The sequence below is a fragment of the Pagrus pagrus genome, assembly GCF_965226575.1.
Source record: "Pagrus pagrus genome assembly, chromosome: 18".
NCBI classification, from domain to species: domain Eukaryota; kingdom Metazoa; phylum Chordata; class Actinopteri; order Spariformes; family Sparidae; genus Pagrus; species Pagrus pagrus.
In genome coordinates this window covers 12,951,755-12,972,972 of record NC_140202.1, presented here as the reverse complement: position 1 = coordinate 12,972,972, position 21,218 = coordinate 12,951,755, and the positions used below count along the sequence as shown (strand labels likewise).

General features: G+C 45.2%; 1 protein-coding gene across 1 annotated transcript in view; it reads left to right on the top strand.

The window, feature by feature from the left end:
- LOC311274320 (latent-transforming growth factor beta-binding protein 2-like) overlaps window positions 1-21,218 on the top strand; it is a 90,266-nt gene that overhangs the window by 30,727 nt on the left and 38,321 nt on the right. The window contains exons 4-9 of the mRNA XM_084381897.1: window positions 2,004-2,263; window positions 3,203-3,382; window positions 6,172-6,378; window positions 8,890-9,164; window positions 10,806-10,908; window positions 19,795-19,869. Of these exons, the coding sequence (XP_084238023.1) occupies window positions 2,004-2,263; window positions 3,203-3,382; window positions 6,172-6,378; window positions 8,890-9,164; window positions 10,806-10,908; window positions 19,795-19,869 (1,100 nt within the window). The remainder of the gene's footprint in view (window positions 1-2,003; window positions 2,264-3,202; window positions 3,383-6,171; window positions 6,379-8,889; window positions 9,165-10,805; window positions 10,909-19,794; window positions 19,870-21,218) is intronic.

The following is a 21,218-nucleotide window of genomic DNA, read 5'->3' as shown; positions in this document are numbered from 1 at the left end:
GACTCATTACAGCCTTTGCACCATATGCTCGTTCAGCAGTTCTCTTATCAACACCATCAGTCATTTAATTAAAACTGTATGGCCATCATTTGATACCCAAAACATATTTCCCATCTGTCTGTTCAAACCGTGTTCTACGTAATCTTGGCAGAGGTCTTCAAAATTGCTTTCAAGTCACCCAGAACAAGGCGGGGGGATGGTTCCTCCTTGGATCGCTGGGGCCTTGAAGTTCCTAATGATGACATCAAACGTTCGGAGTGAGTCGCGCTTGCCCTCGCCGCCCCCCTGATCTGCAGGCAGAGAGGGCAGCGGTGAGCTCATGCAGGGAGGAAGTCGCTTTGCCATTGAAAGTGAGAGAGAGATAGAAAGTGCAACATCTGGCTAAGCCTATGGGAAGCGAGGCAGGATGCTCGCGGGCCAGGTGTCACTGTTTGCGATGGAAAAACCCAATCGTAACTTAGAGTGGACAGTGTAAGTCCTTACCACCTTGACACTAGCACCCCTTGTTTCCCTGTGTCACATCCTATCTCCGGGACCCACCCCGGAGATTGAGGATCTGGGTCAGCAGCTGTCAGCTATAGGAGTTGCCTGTCGTCTTTCGTAAAAGATGACGTGAGAAACCATTATCAAAGGTTTGTCTCCCTTTTCCCCTTCTCATTTACCGTCCTGTGTCCCTTGGCAGCAGGAATGTGGTTTGTACTGTGTGAATAAAGAGACATGCATAGGCTTGTGCTGCATCTAGCACAGCTGGGACTGGGCGTGTGTGTGTTTGTGTGTACACGTATGCATTTCTGAGTGTTTATTTGCCCGACTATCGTTGTATGTTTGTTGGTTGACAGAGCTGATTCTGTGTGTAAATACGTGGTGTGTGGCTAAAAACCACATGTAACAAATGTTAATGCATGGTTTATATCCATTTGGGGTTTGATTACAGCCTCAATTACCTTACAGGGCCACAGGTGTGCTTTGTAGAGCTGTTCCTCTGATCTACCCGACATGCTCCATCTTTGTCTTGCTCTGCTGACTGTCTGTCATGGTAGATCAGTGGGATCCAGATGTTTTTTTGCAGGGCCTGAATCCCAGCACTCCCGGGGCTTTCTCAGACCCCCAGAGCAAAGGTAGGCCCGTCTGCCTGTCTGTCTGAGAGGCACGCGCCTCCCCCAGGTCGCTCACATGAGCTCAGCTTCCAGGTCGTGCAACACGGGCTCAGTAATTGACCCAAATCAAATGCTCACTGGTGAAAAAACGTGCCCCACGCAGCCCTGGACGAGCTTTGTTCTTCGACCCTAGTTTTAATACTTCCTCCAGCCCGGTGTAACACTCAGGATGTTGCTCCCTGGTTGTCAGACAGACAGTCAGACAGAACAGGGAGTTCATAATCTAGTCAAGCAGACACAATGGGTGATGGAAAGGTTTTGTAGTCCTGATGGAAAGATCTAATGTGTTTAATCACACACTCTTCTCCTGAGACAAGTGGACCAGCCACACACACACACACACACACACACACACACACACACACACACACACACACACACACACACACACATTAGTGGGCCCTGTGAGTCTCATTCCCTTTGGCTGCCTGATATTTTTTGTTAATCAGTGATGGTAAATCTTGCGAAATATCTTTAATGTCAAACAGAGTCTTCCATTAATTAGTGAGGGTCATGGCTCTCTGACTTTAAAGCAGATGTTCATTTTGAAAACCCTGTGTGCTTAAATAATGATATGGTCGTATTTATCAAATTAAAACAAAATTATTTCCAAATCATTGTGTCTCATCTATAAAATCAATTAAGCGAGGCTATGACCTCAGACGGCATGTTTTTCTCTTAGGAATATTATTTTCTGCTGCACACACTAACCACGCTTGAATGGATTTCACGGTGATGCACATACGTTGCTGATGGGTGTATCTTTGAGAGTGTATATATACGTGCGGCACATTAGTGTTCGTCTGAGGTCATATGTTTAAGGTTTTGTGATGATGTGATTGACAGGACCCAAGTGAGACGTGGACCCCCTGACTCCTCCCCTCAGCAGACCGGGACCTCCCGCACTGTGAAACGTTATCCATCATCCTCTGGGCCTATTACCTCCAACGCTCTACCCAATGGCAACGGCTACGCTAACGGCAACGGCCACAGGAACTGGCAGGGACACAGAAACGGTCACAGCAATGTGCACTCCTTTAACACTCACAGGCCTGCAGGCGACAGCCAGCTACAGGGACAGTTCAACAACGTATTATTACCAGCAGGTAAGAGCACGAATTCAATGTGAGGGGAATATTACAAAACTTGGATCTGCTCTCACTTTACATGCATATTCAACATTTCCACTCTCCCTGGCCACGTCAAAACAAACACAGCCCACTCCAGCTCAGCTCACAGAGGCCGGGATACATACATACACATGCTGTGGTGTCATCGTTAAATGGAACATTAGCCACAAGAAAAAAAGTTGGCAGCATCCCAAGCTGCACTTCCCTTCTCCCACTGTCCACCCACCCCACCCCCTCTGTGGTCTGCATCCCAGCAGACAGACAGACGTTTGATATCAAAGCTGTGTACAGTGTGTGCATGTGCTGCTGGAGAGGAGTGTGTGTGTGTGTGTGTTTGTCAGTTACACGCTTTGATATCGTTGGGAATCTGCGCTGTCACCTCTCTGACATGACAGGCACTGAACCCTGGCGCCTCTACCCACAACAAAAAGAAATGTGATCTTGTCTGTCCTAATTTTTATTCTCCCTTCCTTACTTCATCCTCCTCTGATCCACTATCCAGCACACACAGCTGTCTGCTGTTCAAGCTTCTCTTGTTTTTGAGCCCTGTACCAGAGCAACGGCTGTTGAACTGCTTCCCACCATTACACAACGTTCACTTGCACTCACGCTCTCTTTGTCTCCTTCACACATACACACATCCAAAACACCTTCTCCCAAAGATAAAGGGCTTGGAGCCCAGCCCGATACCTAATAGTATTCTCTCCCTCATTTGCTGGCCTGTGGCACATCGCTCATTCAGCTGCAGCGTGCCACTGGCCAGCCGTCAGCACACACCCTCGCACACTTATAAACCTCCCTTTGCCCAGACTGGGAGTGTGTCACAGTCGAGGCTGACGGAGGAAAGGATGCAGCTCGTCTCCAGCCTGTCTCTGCTGCTGCTCCCTCTCATCCAGGTGTGTGTGTGCTTTCCAGGGGCCAACCTCACCGCCAACCTGGACCGCATCAAGATCGTCTTCACACCCATGCGGTGCCGCAGGGTGTGCAACGGCGGGCACTGCTACAACAGCTGTGAGAAGGGAGACATCACCACAGTTTACAGCGAGACGTCGCAACAGCAGCAGCAGCAGCCAAAGAACCAGGGCTTCCGACTCTGTGAGTGACGACTGAGGGCCTTAACCCTTGTCTTGCTCGTCTGCTTGTCATCCTCTTTCCTTCTTCTTCTTTCTCTTCTCCTTTCTCTCATGCTCTCTCAAACACTGCTCCTGTGTCTCCATCCCACTTTTTCATTGCTTTTTTATGGGGTGAGCTTGACAAAATAGGTTCCCAGTGGCATGCTGTCCGTTCTGAATACCAAGCTCAGAGAGGAGGTAGAGTGGTGCAGATGAAAGCTGAGAGCTACGCTAAAAACTCTCACTGTCACACAGAAAGGGAAACAGGGAAAGCGGGAGAGACGGGGGTAGACCAGATTAAAAGCGGGCTCTGTAAAAGGGGGCTAATCTCCCCCCTGCACACACACACACACACACACACGTGGAGCTGGTGGTCCCACGCTCCCAACACTTAGCCCCATCTCTTTGCGGTTTACACCTCGCGGTTGGCCCCGCCGTTAACCATTTAACGTGCTCCCTGGGAGAGCAGGAATGAATGAAAGAGAAGAGGGAGAGGCAGAAAGAGAGAAAGAGTAGCAGCATGAACAGGATTTTATAGGGATTACATTAAACCTTCCATTTATCCAGGGGGCTTTGCTCCAAATTCACACAGGAGTGTCCATGGGAAGGGAGGGGGCGGTCAATGCCAATGGGAGGGTCGTACCTCTGCATGTTTCTTAGTTTTCTCATCAGTATAAGGGTCCGGCTAAGGCTCAGACTAATTACTACTTGTGGATTAGAGGGTGCACATACCACACACATACACATCTCACACGAATACAAACAGTCACACGAACATGCAACCCTCACCTAAGTGCACTGGCTCTTCGGAGAGCCGACTTATGAATATATAAACAGGTTGATGTTGCAGATTTATGTGCCCATTAATGGGGCTTTGGAACATGCTGCAGATATTCCAAACACTTCAGCGTCCTGGCAGAGGCCTTCCGCAAGATTACATTCCTGGCACCTCCGCTTCTGCCTGAGTTTGTTTTTATGCCCCGTTTTTAATTCTCGAGAAGTCTCCCTTCATTATGTTCAAGCATGTGTTAAAGAGTGTGTTAAAAAGAGATTGCTCTCCATTTAGGCCCCGCATCCTGTTATTGCTCGGGGTGTGCGTGTTCGTCGAGGAATGTCAAGTGGACAGCAAACAGTTATCTCATGCTGTTGTTATGTTCCTTACACGGTGCAGTAAAATCTGGCTGGGTAATTACAACAGGCTCCCTTGATACGCACCCTGTGTGCGACACTTTACTTTAAAGCCTGATATTAGATTGGGTAGAAGTCTTTTTATTGAGTGAGAAGTGTGTGTGTGTGTGTGTGTGTGTGCGTTTGGATGTTAGAGGTTGTTAAATGGACAGACAGATAGGCAGACAGGGAGCGTGGTGTGCAGTCGATAGTAGGTTGTTGTCTAAGAATAGTTCCTGCCCCTATGTTGAGGTGGGACTGGCCTGACACAGACCAGTGCAGACCTGCATCCCACATTGAGAGGATTTAAAAGCTGATAATTTAACCAGCATGTCTAATCATACTGGACCTCTTTCAGTCTCTCTGTCTGCCTAACCCTGTCTTTTTTTTTCAAATTGTTGTCTCTTTCCTGTTTTTAATCTAGTCCTAATCACTTTCATTCCGTATCTGTTGCTCTTCTATTCTTATTCCATCCCTCCCTCTCTTCCTCCTCCAGTCACACTGTTGTTAATGCTATGTGACAGGGAGCTCATTCCCTACATGCCATCGAGACTGTCCAGAGTCTCTCTTCTCCCTGCTTTCACCCTGTTAGTGTGTTGCCGTCTGTCTGGACGAGACAGAGGGGATGCAGCTCACAGCGTGTTTCCATCACTCGCGTCCTCTTTCATCTCATAGTATGTGGGCCATCTGTATCTCCTACCGCCTTGTAAAGCATGCCTCATATTTGCGGTGTGTGGTACTGCTGAGCCGGATAAGTTCAGCACTTCACTTTCTCATCCTTCGTGCCCCAAAATGGTTCTTTTCTTACTCTTCACGGTTGGATAGATTTTTTTCATTTGATAGGCTTTGATGTTTTGAGTTAGGTGCGGTCAGGTCAAAGTGAATTGGTAGATGGGAACGGGCTCAGGTATGCTGGGCTGGCACCCATCCCTTATGCCAAAAGATAAGGCCAATGAAAGGGCTGTGAGAGCAGTACTGTCAAACACCATCTGTCCAGTATCGGCCTTTCCTCTCGTTCTCTCCCCATGGTAAATTACAAAGTATAAATTAAACTGTAGACTTAGCACGTTTTTGGGATTCAATTGACTTACACGGTAAGAGCCAGATGCCCTCCTTTGAAGATTTAATAGTTTGGGAAATTCTCATTTTCTCTCCATCTGTCAGCCAAGCAAGTGTTCCATGCAGATATCCGTGCACTTGTTATTTTCTCCAAATTATTACAGGATGAATCATCACTCATCGCCACGCACAGGAGTCTATAATTACTGATGAGAGGCAAAACATGCCAGTTAAGGAGGTGCAACATGAAGGGTAGTGCCAAGGCTCTGCCTTCAGGAGGAAGTTGAAACTTGATAAGCGTCATGTGGAATGAGGTGTCTGCTGGTGCCAAATTCGAGAACAGCATGACCATTGCTAACTGTTTGCAAACAAAGCCTGTCCACATGAAGCCTCAGCACATGCCCTTCCTATTAGGACTACCCCTTCTGTTTCCTATTACCGGATCCATGTGTATCAGGATGCATAAATCTGTGTAACTAAATGTGGCGTGCTGAATACGTTAATGAATCTCTCACTTCTAGTACATTCTCTTCCTTCTCTCTGCAGTCTTCTGTCAGATTCCCTGTCTTAATGGAGGCCGATGCATTGGCAGGGACCAGTGCTGGTGTCCATCAAACTCGACAGGGAAGTTTTGCCACCTGCCAGCCCCGCCTCCTGTCAGGCCCACCCCTCGCAGCCACAAGGATACCAGCCACCAGGGACCAAAATCTCCCTTCCACTCCATGTACACACTACCACTGTCCAATCAGCAAGGTAATCACACATAACTGTGGCCAATGGGGGACCAGAAGGTGTAACAGCAAAATTCATCTGCACGTCTTCCTGAAATGTGGTTCTATAAGCTTGTCTCAATATCGTTTTCTCTGTACTGTTCTGTTGACTACCCCTCTAATATTTCTTTTCTGGGGATTGGACATACGAAGAGGGAAAAATAAGTTCTCAGTTATCGTCAGTTGGCAAACAAGCTTAGTACTTGACAGTTAGCAAGTTCCAGCTCGGTTCCTGCCTCAAACCATTCAAAGGACAGATGAAGTGTATTACATTGATCATCTCGCTAATGTTGCTGCTGTGAAACCTCGAAACCTGGCATTCATATGGATGTGGACACACTCCCAATCATACACCGCTACAGACCAAGTGTAGCCCCTCATGGCAACGGCACTCCTATGGTTATGCCCCCTGCAGCAGGACAGTGTGACTTGGCACACCGCAAGGAATGGCCAGAAGAATGTGACAAGGAGCTCAAGGCTTTGACCTAGCTTCCTAATTGCCCAAATTGCAATCCGATTGAGCATCCGTAGGAAGTGCCAGAATAAGTCCAATCCATGGAGCCCAACCTTGAATCGGACTTGGCTCTAACCTTTGGGTCACTCTTTCTGGGGGTGTCCCATGGTGACTGGCACCAGGGCATCGGCAGCAATCCTTTGAGCCCAGTGAGTTGCAAGGTCCTCCATTGATCTGACTTCTTCTGGTACATCACACAGATGCTCAATCGGATTGGGGTCTGGGGAATTTGGAAGTCAAGTTGATGCCACAAGATACTTCTCATGTTCCTAGGGTCAGTTTTTGCTGTGTATCTGGGTGTATTGTCCTGCTGGGGCGGGGGCACTGCCATTGGGGATTGCTACGGTGTTTGGGTAGGTGATTTGAAGTGCATGTATGCCAGGACCCAAGATTTCCCAGCAGCACAATGTATTGTAACGAGATAATCAATGTTATTCCCCTCGCCTGCTCTTCCTTTTAATGTTGTGGCTGGAATGCTCTGACAGAGTAAAAAGCAACTAATAAGTGACAATAGCTTGTTCCATTGTCGATTCTCCTGCGAGAGTCCACAATGGAATAAGTGTCAGCACTGTCAAGACGACTTGCTTTTGATGGGTTTAACTCAACAAACAAAAACAATTAAATCTGCTGTTCACAGTTTTTATAATAATAAATTCACTGTTTTTAAATGTTAGTCTGACAGGGCCTTTGTTCTTTGCAAACTCCTCCACATCTCCTGACGATCACACATGTCTACTCCTTGATTTTGAACACTGTTTATCATGTAGCACTCTGCCTTTGCCGGCCAACAGCGGAGGCCAGACTCTATTTTGAGCAGATTAAGTAATGGATGACTCAGTGGAAGCCCTCGTATTGTAGCACAATGCTGCTATTATCAAACAGGGGTGGATATTAGAAACAGAGCAAGGCAACATCATGAACTTAGAAGAAAGAATATGTAAGAGAAAGACTGGCTCACTTTCCATCAATGTCTCTGGCTGCAACTAACGACTATTTTCATAATTGATTTATTCGCAGATTATTTTCACGATTCATTGATTAATCATTTGGTCTATTAAATGTCATAAAAAGTGTAAAATGCTCATCTAAATTTCCCAGAGCCCAAATTGATGTCTAAAAATGTCATCTTTTGTTCAACCGACAGTCGAAAACCCAGAGTCTATCATAAGTAGTATATCATAAATTACAAAGAAAGGCAGCAAATCTCACATTTAGGAAGTTGGAATGAGCGATTTCTTACCTTTTTGTTTGAATAATTACTGAAACAATTAATCGATCATCAAAAACGTTGGTGTCTCTGACATAATTTTTTATTTCTTCCTTGCGTCAGACTCAGCATCTCACTGTCAGACAGTAAGTAGAAGCAGAAACTTTGTCTTAGTTAAATTATATTCCACCTAGAAATCTTCCATCCTCCTGCATTTAAGTAACATGAATAATTATCACTACATGACATGAATCCAATCCCTGGCAGTTTCATATCCAGGCCTCTTGATAAGGTCTACTTCTCCTACTTGGACTCTCCCTGCCGTCTGTCTGTGAGACTATGATTTATGAGAGTGGGTCAGGATTCTGGGAAAAAGCCCTGGCACTCCCTGAAGATAGATGCTTCCCCTCTGTCAGGAGGACAAAAGAGCTCATTCTCCACATTGCAACATCTTCTCAACCCCTCAACAAATCTGTTTTTGGTCTTTAAGATGATTTGATTTAAACCAGAGAATCCAAAACTCTCTGTGTTGTTGTTGTTATGTAGTCTTACTAACGTCTTCACTGCTGGGAATTCCCCATGTAGATCTCTCGGTGATGAAGCAAGCTAAGTGTGTGTCGAACAAGTTTGTGCAGGATGTTAGCTGATAGCTCACAAACTGCAGTATGTATATACAGCTTTTATCCCTTGGCTGAGGATGCTTCCACTTACGTTATTCAAAAATTTTCAACTATAAACTATATTGTTTAAACTGTCTGTCTCTCCTTCTCCAGTGTCTCTCCACCCATCCCTGGTGAACGTCCACATTCAGCACCCTCCAGAGGCCGAGGTCCACATCCACCAAGTTGCTCGGGTGCAGCCTGGGCAGAGACCCACAGAGGGGGCTCACTCTGTCCGGCAGCGCTCCCAGCCTGCGAATGGACACGAATTCATCATAGAGCATGGCAGCAGGCACCCACACACCAATGGGAACGGTCATGGCCACACCAGACTGCACCACCGTCAGAACGGACATGGCAGATGCTTTCAGGAAACAGTCGATGGACAGGTATTGTGTTGAGTCATTAAAGCACACTACAGTATGTACACTGTCATCAAAAACTACGAAACCAGTGTAGGAATGTGTTGTTTTGCCACTGATGCCATTATGCTTCCACCGGGTCACCTTTTCTGATACCTGCTGTCTCAAACAGGAAGTGGCCATGATTCATGCTATGTCCAGGAAGTATGTGCTCTGACCACACTGGTCATCTCATGTTGCACCAGTGCCAACATCACAGGCATGTTATGAGTTAGGACACATTCAGAGGAAAAAGGTTAAGCTGGAAATTTAGCCTATGTGCTTCTCTTTGTGGTTCAAATAACAAGACTTTCATGATCTGTGTGGCACCGTGCGTACAGCATGGCACGCACTGCTGCACCGCCAATTTACATGGTTAGGATAATGTATGGCTGTCACAACAGACATTCATTTAAGGGAAGAAGAGGTTAGGAAAGGGAAGGACTTAAAGGCTAACTCTGCAATTTTACACATTAGAGTGTGTTTACAGGTCTTGATGAGTACTACTGCAAATGGTGAAAAAAAAAGTAGAATGAAGCCTTTCGTGGCTCCAGAGGAAGCTGCACGTATTCTGACAAATTGCATCCAATGATGTCACTCAGTGGCTAAGTTGCATTGTGGCTAATGTAGGCACCAGGTTTAAAAAAGGAAGAAGAATACATGGAATAAAAAAGGCATTGTGTTGTATCAATTTTATAGGATCGTAATGTGAGACTAGTGGACCGCATTTCAAAAGCAGGTACCGACATTACCCACAATGCAACTTAGCCACAGAGTGACATCACCAAAGGCAATTTATCAGATTACTTGCAGCTTCCTCTGGAGTCACAAACGGCTTTGTACTACTTTTTTTAAACATTATGCAGTAGTACTCTTCAAGACCTTTAAACACACTTGTAAAATTGTAAAGACGTGTAAAATTGGTGGACTCACCCTTTAAGTGGCAGTGCGTGAGCTTGGCTAATCTGAGGCTTAATACTGCATCAGCTCACTTGGCCTGATAAGGTGTTAGGTTTGACTCTTAGGCTTTAGGTTTGCAGTTGCGACAGCACAGTGATCTGCCGTGGAGTTGTTTTCGCCAGCGTTATTTCTTGTTTGTGCCGAATCGCAGCTCCCATTTTCTCCACTCTGGTTTCATAGAAAGCTTGAAATTAAACCTTCCAGTCAGTGATTTTTCAGAACCGCCTAAGAAAAGGAGTGCACAAAAGCTTCAGGCTGCAGTTTCCCCTCTTCTCCTGCCAGTATGCCAGTGTGCTATTCTCCAGAAGAATGTGCTCTCTGTTACCTCTTTAATTTCATAAATCTCTACTGGCCAAAAATCCAATAAGTAAGCTCAGATAGGAATCTCTCTTCACAATTAGCCAAGTGACTTAATGAGGCATGCCAAGAGGTTCATGGTCGCTCTTGAGACTCAGTGTTTATGTCCTCCTGCAACTAACCAGTCTCAGATGTGTCTGGTTCACTTTGTCCTTCCAGATAGGTATACACGCACACACACTGTTAAGATGAACACACATACAAATTTTGCCTTTGCCAACGTACGCACGCAAACAAGCGTGCGTGCACAAACTTGTAGCACTCATTGTCATTTCTTAGATCTAACACAGATGTGTGTTGTTGTTGTTATAGTGTGGCAAGCCACTGCCAGGCCTTACCAAACAGGATGATTGCTGTGGAAGTGTGGGTGCCTCCTGGGGTATAAACAAGTGCCAAAAGTGTCCCACCAAACCAGGTAAGCCTTCCTGACTAAAGAGTGATTTTTTGTTCCGCTCTGTACTTTAAATCTAATCTATTTCTAATCCAGTCTAATTCTGTTGGTATTATTTTCTGTTGTGCTATTGGTATGTTGATCTTTTGGTATTCTTGCACTGTTATTCACATCGGTTAAAAACAACAAGATGCAGCTGGGCTCTTTTTTCATAATGCTATCAAAGTGTTTAGTCAGCGATGCCTGTTATACTCCTGAGAACCAGTTGTTCATGCTTGGTTGATTTTTACAGCATTTATCACAGGCCTAAACAATACTAAACTGATGAGGATTACCAAATAGGAGTCTTCAAAGTCCTTTGAGGTGGCTGTGTGATTCCTCCATGTACCCAGTTGTAAAAATGAAGCTTCCATAAAACCAAAACCGGGAAGCAAATGAAAACACATTTAGCATGAAGATGAGAGCCTGGCAGGAGTGCCACCCACCCTGCGGGCAGGTCGAGCCAACGTGGCCTTGAAAAAGTGAGGAAATGAACAGCTGCTTCCCGACCAGAGCTGCGGTAGGTTTGAGAAACAGCAGCAGGGTGGTTGTACGCAGGCAGGCAGGGTGGGTGGTGGCACTCTTCACTGTAGGTGGAGACTCACTCGGCCTGACAGCTCTGTGTGTTATTTTGAGGCCTCATGGGAAGCAGTTTCAGTGGCACATGGGGACATTTTCACATACAATCATATTACAGCTATGCCCGCACATGTCAGTTGGCTGTCAAGTGCTCACGCCCTGTTTAATGTCTGACCGGACCTTAATCAAAAGCAGACATCATCCCTCTCTCTCTCCTCCATCCATCATAGATGCCGATCCACTCTTTTCTCTCCCACTTTCGATCTCCCTCAGTATGCCAGATTCCCGCTCTTCCTAAGTCCCCGGCACGATCTCTTTTGGCTCCCAGATGTTTCCCTCTACTCCCTCCTTTGAAGTTTTCGGGGAGAATCTGAGTGAATACCCCATTCGCTCATTTTTGGGGATGTTTTTCGGGGGGGCAGGCAGCATACTGTAAGTCCAGGGTCACACGCAGGCAGGGAATAGGGAGAATGAAAGAGAGGAAAAATGAAGTCAAAATGAAGTCATGTACTATGTCCCAGAGGTCTTGGAGGGAGCTTTAATAAGAGAAATGCTTTGAATTCCTCCAGAGTGTTATTGTTCTCAGTTTAGACATTTGGCGGGATCTTTCAGCTACATTCCTCCCCTACCGGCCGAGACGTATGCTGTCTTACGTGTTTGACAGGAATGATATACAACGTGGAGACAACAGCCCCTGAAAAATGACACTGTTTCTTTTTATTTCATGTGAATGGGTCAGTTGTCGGCTTGCACTGTGGGGAATAAGTAATATAGCTTTATAAGAGTCTCCTGTGTCTCCTGTTGAGTATGTGATAATGATGTCATGAAAGCCCGGTTTGTGTTTTAGGGGTGTAACACTACCATCGGTCAGTTTATAGAAGGTTACAAAATGCTCTGTTGACTGAGAGCAAACATTGCTACTTCATTTATTTTATTACATTTGTAGATGACGCCAATATGGTCTATTGCAGAGAGGTCGTTTAGTCAGTCTTTGCTTCCTGGTTTATCCTATTCTATGCTCATTCTACTTCCACATATAGTATATCTTATATTATCCTCAGTACATTTGTGTTACTATAGTGAATGGTTCAGTGTCGGCTGATAATCAGCAAAATGCTTGATACAAAGAATATACGATAGACTCCATTGCTGTGGTTGCAGTCTTGCTGTATCTCTTAAATCTGTGAACGTCAATGCATTTTTGCAAAGCTGACGACATTATATAGCTGAGCATTATTTATTATTATACACCAAGGACTTTATGTCACTGTCGTGGCAATAAGGGAGGAGATTATGTCTGTGTAATGTGTGTATGTGAAAAAAGGCTGACGTGATGGAGGCACGAATGCCAGCATGTTCCATCTCAGTGGGAGCCGAAGCCTTTAGGAGCTGGTGCATTAAAAAAATCACATGCTGAGGATTCCTGGGTCGTAATGAGATCCAGATCAACCAGAACAGGCTGCAGTCAGCTCCGTCCCTCTGGTTCTGATGATGAGATGGAGTGAAAAAAAACTGCACTGCATTTTGATGGAAAGAAGGTGGTCAAAGCTTTCCTCAAGTATGAGAGTTCACCAGTGGCTTGTTGAGTCAAGTGAGACTGAGAAGAAGTGAGTGGGGCAAGAGCTAATTTGGTTGCACAAGTGCCATTAGAAACAATAAAATGAGTGGAAGTTTGTTCTTGGAAAGCAAAAAGGCAGCAAACTGTTGTCTGTGCAACACTTTACATCACTTAAAAGGCAAATTTGCCAGTTTTCTGTCGATGTCCACTCAGTTTTGATGGTAAATCTAGTCGTCTAAATTCCTCAGTGTGTGCCACATTGACAGAAAAAAGCCAAGCTCTCCAGCTGCAAAATCTGTTCTGGCACCTTCATTTGACGTGTACAGTGACGTAGTTGGGGTCAGTAAGATCTACATGCTATTAGAGCTTGGATTTCTAGTCTCTGCCTCTAGGTAGTCAGGGGCCGTGCCAGAAGAACAAAACTTACTTGTTCTTTTCCCTTGTATTGCAAATTAGCTACGTTTCCAACAGCAAAAATATGAGTGCAGAGGTTGTGATGGACCAGGATATCCAGATGATTTGGATATTCAGCCATATTTATTCGAGCCAGAGAATATGGTTGAAGAAATGAAGTGTAGAAAGGCAGAGGTTGCGACTGCATTAGCTGTGCAAGAGGAGATGGCCGGAGGGGACGATACAGAACTTGAGCTACTGAGAGCAAACAGCAAGTGGTGGAGCCCTCAGATGCCAACAGAAATCGAATTATTCTGCTGCATTGAATTTTCCGGGTGGGCAGTTTTTGTTGGATGCTGTCGCCGACACCAACCCCGAGAGAGTCCCGGGGCTAGGAGACAGGTCAGTTCGCATGAAAGTTTTGCTTCTCACTTGGACAGACGAGTGCTTGACACCTGGATTGCCTTTTCTAGATAAATGGGATAAACTGGAAAGACAACCAGAGGGCAAATAACCATTGAGTACAGCATTTCCCACAGAATGTACCTGTGGCGACACAGCACCGACATGCACTAAACGACACTGCAACAACCAGGTGCACTTACAAATGTGTACAAAACAACATAAGTAAGCCTCCGTTAGATAGGAGAGGTAGCACCACAATCAGGTCATGGTGGTGATACAAGGTAATGTCAGTATGAACATCAGAAGACATCGACATAAAATCGGGCAAAATTCCCCTTTAATCATCCATTTCTATCAGTTATCTAAAGTTCCCTAAACCAACTGAAAGCTGTTTGCTGTGGCCCTAGTCTGACCCATACTGTAGTGCTGGCATGGCCGTGTATAACGGTGCTGGCAGCCCCTCCCTCACCGAGAGTTTCACAGCTAATGGAATTCTGAAAACCGTTTGTCTCCCCATCTGTCATTACTGGGCAGCTTCCCTCTCAGTGACTCTCCCCATCTGCGATGCTGGGAGGCTTCCCAGGGAGCCAGATCCGACGTCCCTTGGGCCCAAAGTAACCACCACACCCACAGGAGCCTTGGCTTCTTCCTCTAACTCTGCCTCCCTGGGTCATCGAGGTCATCATGATGTCACTCCCGTAGCGCTGTCTTCGCCCCGCCCTCTTTTTCCATCTCTATCTTTGGGAGTTGTCTAACTGCTTGGCTCCCCCCTCCTCTCCGGGTCTCTCCATAATGAGGACACCACTCTTCATTTGGTTTAGATCAATAAAGTCAGATGAGGCAAGGAAGGAGGGGGCCCACAGAGACTCCCAGATCTTCCCACATGAACTCATCCCTCCCAAATCTCCCATCTATTCCCCAGACAGATAATCTGACATCCATTGGGGCCAAAGCCGTTGCATATTGCTTTTTATTAGTGTCGCTGATCAAACGTGAACACTTGTTAATGACCAACAAAAACCAGAGACGCAATGACTTTGCCTCAGGAATAGGCAGCCCGAGAACAGATGCATTGGAACGGCTCCACGGCGGCTTCTCATGGTGATTAGATAGAGACGTCACATATCTTTGACAGCTTTTGATTCATTGATGTTGACTTAGTGTTATCCCATCACAACCAGAGCGATGGAATCTATTAAGCGGGCAGCCGTCTAGCTAATCAGACATTAACCACTCAGAGAAATAAATCCCAGTTGGAGGCAGATGGATTTGAAGTTGCAAAGCTTGCATTGTTGCATTTCTTAATTGGATACAAGCTAAGTTAAGCACATTTTTATTGGGAATGTACCATGGCATGCCTTCTTTTGGAGCGAGCCCAGGTGGTTAATATTCCACAGTGAATTGGAAATTATAGAGGAATGTGGGTCTGGTTTAAATGTGTGTTTGATGCTGGTTACATTGCCATCAGGGATCAGCATCTCTGGGAAGGGCGGTAAGTGAAGTTGTCTCAAGCAGAGATGTAAAATGCATATTTTCGTGAATAGAAACAATGAAAAGTATGTTTTGAGTAAAGACTTAATGTTGCAGAAAAATTAAATAATCTCATCAAAGTCTTTTTGTTGCTGCTGAGGGATTGCAGTGATAAACAGCCAAGCATGTTAATGATTGCAGCTTGTATATTTCTTATGTGTCTGTATTAGCAGGAGGATGTTGGTATTAGTCCCATGTGTCCTATCTGATTAGCCTTTGCTTCACTAGTAGGGACACATTATTCACAAGGCAAGTGATATGGACCGTGCCAGACTGGCATGTAGCGCGTGCCAAGGAGACATTCTGTTTTGGAAGCAAATTACTTCCCTTTAAGCCACTTGCTCAAATCAAGCATTGGCTCAAAGGCCGAGGATCTGAAACCCTCCATGGTGATTAAAGAGCTCTCTTTGCTGCTGGTTTCCTCTTTGCGGCACCAGTTTGTCCCATGGCGGGATGTCAACGAGTAAATTTCTGGAAAGGGTCTCGAGGACGTGGCTTTGGTATGGGTTGTTTTCCTTTAGAGTGGCCCCCAATGGAGTGGATATAGGAAGTCTCCTATTTCTGTCCTGTGGATGGCATCAATCCCTTTTTCTCAGCGAGTTAATGGGAGAAGTCCAACACCAAAGTTGCCTCCTAGGCTGGTCCCTGGGGAAGCTGGTGAAGGGCTCTGAGCCCTTTGATTGATGTACCAGACCTCTCAATCGCCTTAGAAGAACAGCCCAAAGGCCGGGTGGTCTACAGAGTGATTGTACCAAATTAGCAATTAAAGATTTCTGTACAGCTGAGGAAGCCATCTGACTACAAACTCTCTCTGTTCTCAGCCTCCTGCCTCCCTCTGTCTTTACTTTCTGTATCATTTTGCATAAGCTGTCCTTTCATTTGAATACCCTCAGCAGTGCCCTGCGTGGCGCAAACTTTACTTTCATGTTGAAAAGAGACTAAAGGGATTCATTCAGATTTAATTTAGGACTGCACCACCAATCAAGAAGTTCAAAGGAATTTGAATTAGATTTTCAGGTCAGGGAATTCGAGCAAATATTATTGAACAGTCGCCAGTGGAATGCAAAACACAATTGAATGGCGAGGGACAATAAATTAGTGAGGGGTGACAAAGTCTTTTGTTGAACAGGGCTAAATGGATTGCCAACAATTGAAAGTTTCTGTGTGTAACCTCAGTGGATACAGACCAGTCTGGGTCTACAGTCTTTGTAACCAAGGGTGACACTAATGATGCGCAGCTTGAGCTCACTCTTGCAAGCCACTGCCTGTGTAACTCTGCCTTTCGACACAAATGACTGTAGCAAAGACCATGAGAACGGAAACATCATTAAATCCCCTGAGGATAACGTAATTCTTAACTTTTTGCACAACAATGAAAATTACATGGCCAAGTTGTCACTGAGTTTTAGTCCTGGTGATTATCATCCTTTCTTAGTTTCACTGTTCAGAAGACGTGGTTCTGATTTGCTGTTATACCAGACGTTGATTTATCAAGCCTTGTTTTTAATTAATGAACTAGCCAAGATGCTCTGTATTCTATAATAAATGCACCCTGCAGAAGGAAGCCAGTATTTAGGTGGTCAACTCTGTATGCCGAGATTCAGCAGCTGGTTTTTGAAACTTACTTCAAACGAAATGCCCAAGGGGACAATAAAGCTCTGCTGAGTTGAACTCTGATAACAAGCATTTTTAAATCCAGGGTGCACATGGGCAAATGTTGAGTACAATCTGCCAAATTAGGTCCTATGTGCAAATAAAACTTTACGAACATACACTGTAAATGCATCTGCTATATGTGGAAACTTGCCAGCTTTACGTTGCTGTTTAATGTGCGGTACTTCTTACATAATTAGATTTTAAAGCTCAAGACTTCTGCAACTTCTCAATCTTTTCTCTGGAGCCATTTCAAGACAAGCCAAGTTTTGAAATGAGCTGTCCCTCAGATTCATGTTGAAGTTGTTACTGACTGCAGAGGTCCTCACCTCCCTGCTAATAAGCTTTATTGAGACACCCGGACCTCCCCCACTGGGCTTCCCTTGGCATGTGCGCCCTGCTGTCACTCAGGCCAGACTTTCCCTGATCCCGTCGCTGCAGGAGGACGTGCCCACCGCCCTACCACAACAGCTCATTACTCAGAAACTTTGAAGGGGGGATTAGCAGGGTGCGGAGGAAGATGAGGAGGTGGGCAGACAGGAACAGGGGCGTCACTTTGACACAGTTCCCCCCTTTTCCCCGTTGCCCCCTTCATGCTGACCCACTTCTGCTTTGTCAACCCTCAGGTACATTGACCCTGCCTGGTCCACTGGGTCACAGCAGGACCAAAAACATAACTCAGCTTCCAGGGCTGAATTCCCAGAAAACTTCCATGTTGCACACATTCCAGTGACTCCTGGGAAAATGACACAAATTCATGACTGATGGCTGGGTTTTATATCGATGGTAGATGTTTGCAAGATTGCTGGGATGCATCTCATTTACACCTAGGGGTAATATGGGATCTGTATCTAGATACCCTCTCTGGATAAAATAAGATGCGATCCTGCCTTTGCATTTACAACTGGTGTTTTAATGCGTTTGTGTTACCCTCATTGAGACTGGATCTTTCAGAGCAAAACCTGCGTCTGGGTAATTTGAGGTGGCCCCAGACTCCATTAAAAAAAACCCGAGTTTTGTGAGTTGTCGAGTTTCTAACTTTGTGATTCCTAGCAGACTAACACTGGAGATTCATTGTATGTGTTTGCTATTGCTTCTAATGTGTGGTGGCGTAGGTTGCTGATGGATGAGTTACAGAGATGTAATTTTGACTGGTCATGCCTGCCCGCAGTCAGGCATCCAGGTTTTTCACTCACACGTTTCTTCAGCGAAACACAGTGAAACTTTTCTCCCTTTCCCAGAGCACAATGCCAGGGGAAGAGATGTGTTTTCCTTGCTGGAAAGGCTGTGACCCTAGTTTCTTGTATGCGTCACCTCTGTTTTCAACCCATCGTCGCTTTGGCAGCAAGTTCAAAGCAATGCTGTGCTTTGGTCAAGTCTTATTTTTGCTGGCCATGGTGTGAATCCAAAGATTTTCATCGCTGCCATTTGTTCCTGTTGTGTGTGTACCAGAAGTCTTGGATACCATGATTTCTCACTACGTTTATCCTATGATGTGGCAAAGGTGTATTTCAATCGAGGTCTGGTTCATATTCTGGAAAAGTAAAAAGCCTAACCTTTACGTGATTCTGAAAAGCTTGCATGAGCTTAGACATAACAAACATTTTTGTGCATACGCCATGACATATTTTTGAAATCTTGGCAAAAACAAAATTTCCTCAATGCGTTTATGTGCAAAAAGTGCAAAACAGAATTACGGTTATCACGATTAGCCTACTTCTACCATCACTGCTTTAAGCTGTCTGACTTATGACTGCAATTTGAGTCGACTGTTACAATGAGAAACAGTTCCGTCATGCTAATAAGTATGTCATTATTCTTAGAGCTCTCCTCACCCAAACACACATTTTCCCCTCCAAAATCAGAAGTTAGATCATCTCCTTTCAGCATGATATGAAGCAAAATTCTTCATCGCAGTTTATGTCATGGAAAGATCTGCTTCTAATAATCGCCTCATCTCTGTTTAGAAAGCTATAGAACCTCGTTCTCTCTGTCAAACACAGAGATACAGACACATACAGAGACTTTCTTTCTGCCATGTGATAGTCACATTGACCTCTCTGTACATTAAATGCAGCATGCTGGGGCTTGACTTGGTGCCGAATGAGTAATGACATAATGTGTTCAAGCCTCTGTCACTGGGGTATTAACAGACACGCTGTGTTATTTACTGCAGCACTTCTGTGAACTTCTAATGTACACACCTGAAGAACACACTATGTGATGTTGACTGGCGAAAACAAGCAAAAATAAAAAGTTTGGGGCCGATCACCTTCCTGCGAGCCAAACATTATTCGTCACGAGCAGTTAAACTATTAGCCTCATGTTTAAGTAGATTCACACTGTGTTTGGTGATATAGATCAGGGCTGTCGCGTACGCTTCCTCAATATATTTATGATGTAAGCACTTTCTCCGTCTGTCCCTCAGGGTTGAGGAGAGTTATAGGTAATATGATTATAAATGACGTCGAGTGTTATCGTTACATTATGCTGGATGGCAGCGCTGTCTTATAAATGTGGTTGATGGGGATCCATTTCCATGCACTCACTCGAGAGTCCCACGGGGCCCAGCTGTGGGTCCCCTCATTTTTCCTCTTGCCACGATGCTCACATCTGTAAGTTATATGGTCCCCCTCCTAAAGCTGCGCTCCTCTTCTCCCTCTGCGATGAATGCAATGCTTTGTGACAGAGAGGCACGGCGCTGTAAGATCATTTCGCTCCTCTAAAGCTGTGCTTTCTCTTCCTGTTTGCAGCGTATGCAGTGATTGCAAACGGACAAGTGGAATGCTCCAAAGGTTTTAAAAGGCTGAATCTCACACACTGTCAAGGTAAGCTTTAAAATATGTTGAAAAATGTGTCTGAATGTTATCATATTGCATATTTTAATAGGTAGCTTACCCATAACAGAAACATAGCTTATATTAAATACAATGGCATGGGTGTGATAAAACCTTACTGCCCATATGTTTCCATGCTTACATGGACCTCTTGAGACCTCTATAAAAGAATTCCCTGCTGTACGTCTGGCCCCTATGAGAGCCAGGTCAAGGCTACAATTAGCCTTGGTCCAGGGTCAGAGTTCAGCAGCCAATAAGCACCTGGGGCTGCTGTTTTAATTGGTCTTCGGGGTTCTAAGTGGAGACTGGTACAGCAGGCTGCGATTATGGTAAATGTGGCTCCCCGAGTATTTGGAAGGCAGCTTTAGTTGCTTGTTGCCTCCCTGAACTGCCAGCTCACCCAGCCATCTGCATGTAAAAACAAACTTAGGCTGTCCATGAACAAACTCTGTATTTTACTCTATCGCAGCATCCCAGACGTGTCCCGTTATCAGTTTACTATCAGTTCATGATGCAAAAGCCACCCACAGTGTCAACCCTGTAGACAGTCGGTTCGGGTTATTTATATGTGTTGCTGGTGTTAGTACACAGCATCCAAATTAACTTACGTGAACAAACAAACCTCAGCTGGGAAAAATGCACTGCTTAATCTGTGAACAATGCAACCGATGCCGACACTTCCAATAACAAAATGTAGCCTTTCTGACAGCCTACTTGAGCTGTGTCATTGACTTGATTAATGGTGTCATAATCCAAAGGGCAATGCTTACTGAAGCCTATGGAGAGCAACAACATAACGGTCCAATGGACAGCTGTGACTACATCTCCAACAGGCCTCACCCACTGGTTCAGCAGGTTCAACATGTTTTCTGATCTGCACAGTATACACTGTTATTGGCCTGTTGATGTTTTCAGGTAATGATTGAGCTGGGAAACATTTTTTAATAAAACAAAGAGCTGCGGACAAGAACACACTCCTTTTCCAATAGTGTGTCAACTAGCCAACAACTGTGGAAATTTATCTTTCTATTATTCATGCTTTTCTTGTGTGATTGTTTCAAGATGTTCCTCCCTTTCAGTTGCTCATTTCTGCAGTTCCAAAAAAGCAAAGCTGACAGTTACCCACAATATTTACTGGAGCGCTTTAAAGTCTCCGTCCCTTTCAGCTGCTGCTCCATTCCCAAAAATTATTTCTAATTTAAGGTCTAGCAGCGGCCGCCAAGGAGGCAAAAACTTGCTTTTTCTGGGATTTTGTCATTATTATCAGGATGGTGTCCAGCTTGCAAAACTGGGGGCCACTAGCTGAGCTATTTGCAGTGTGTTTTATTGGAACAGAGCGG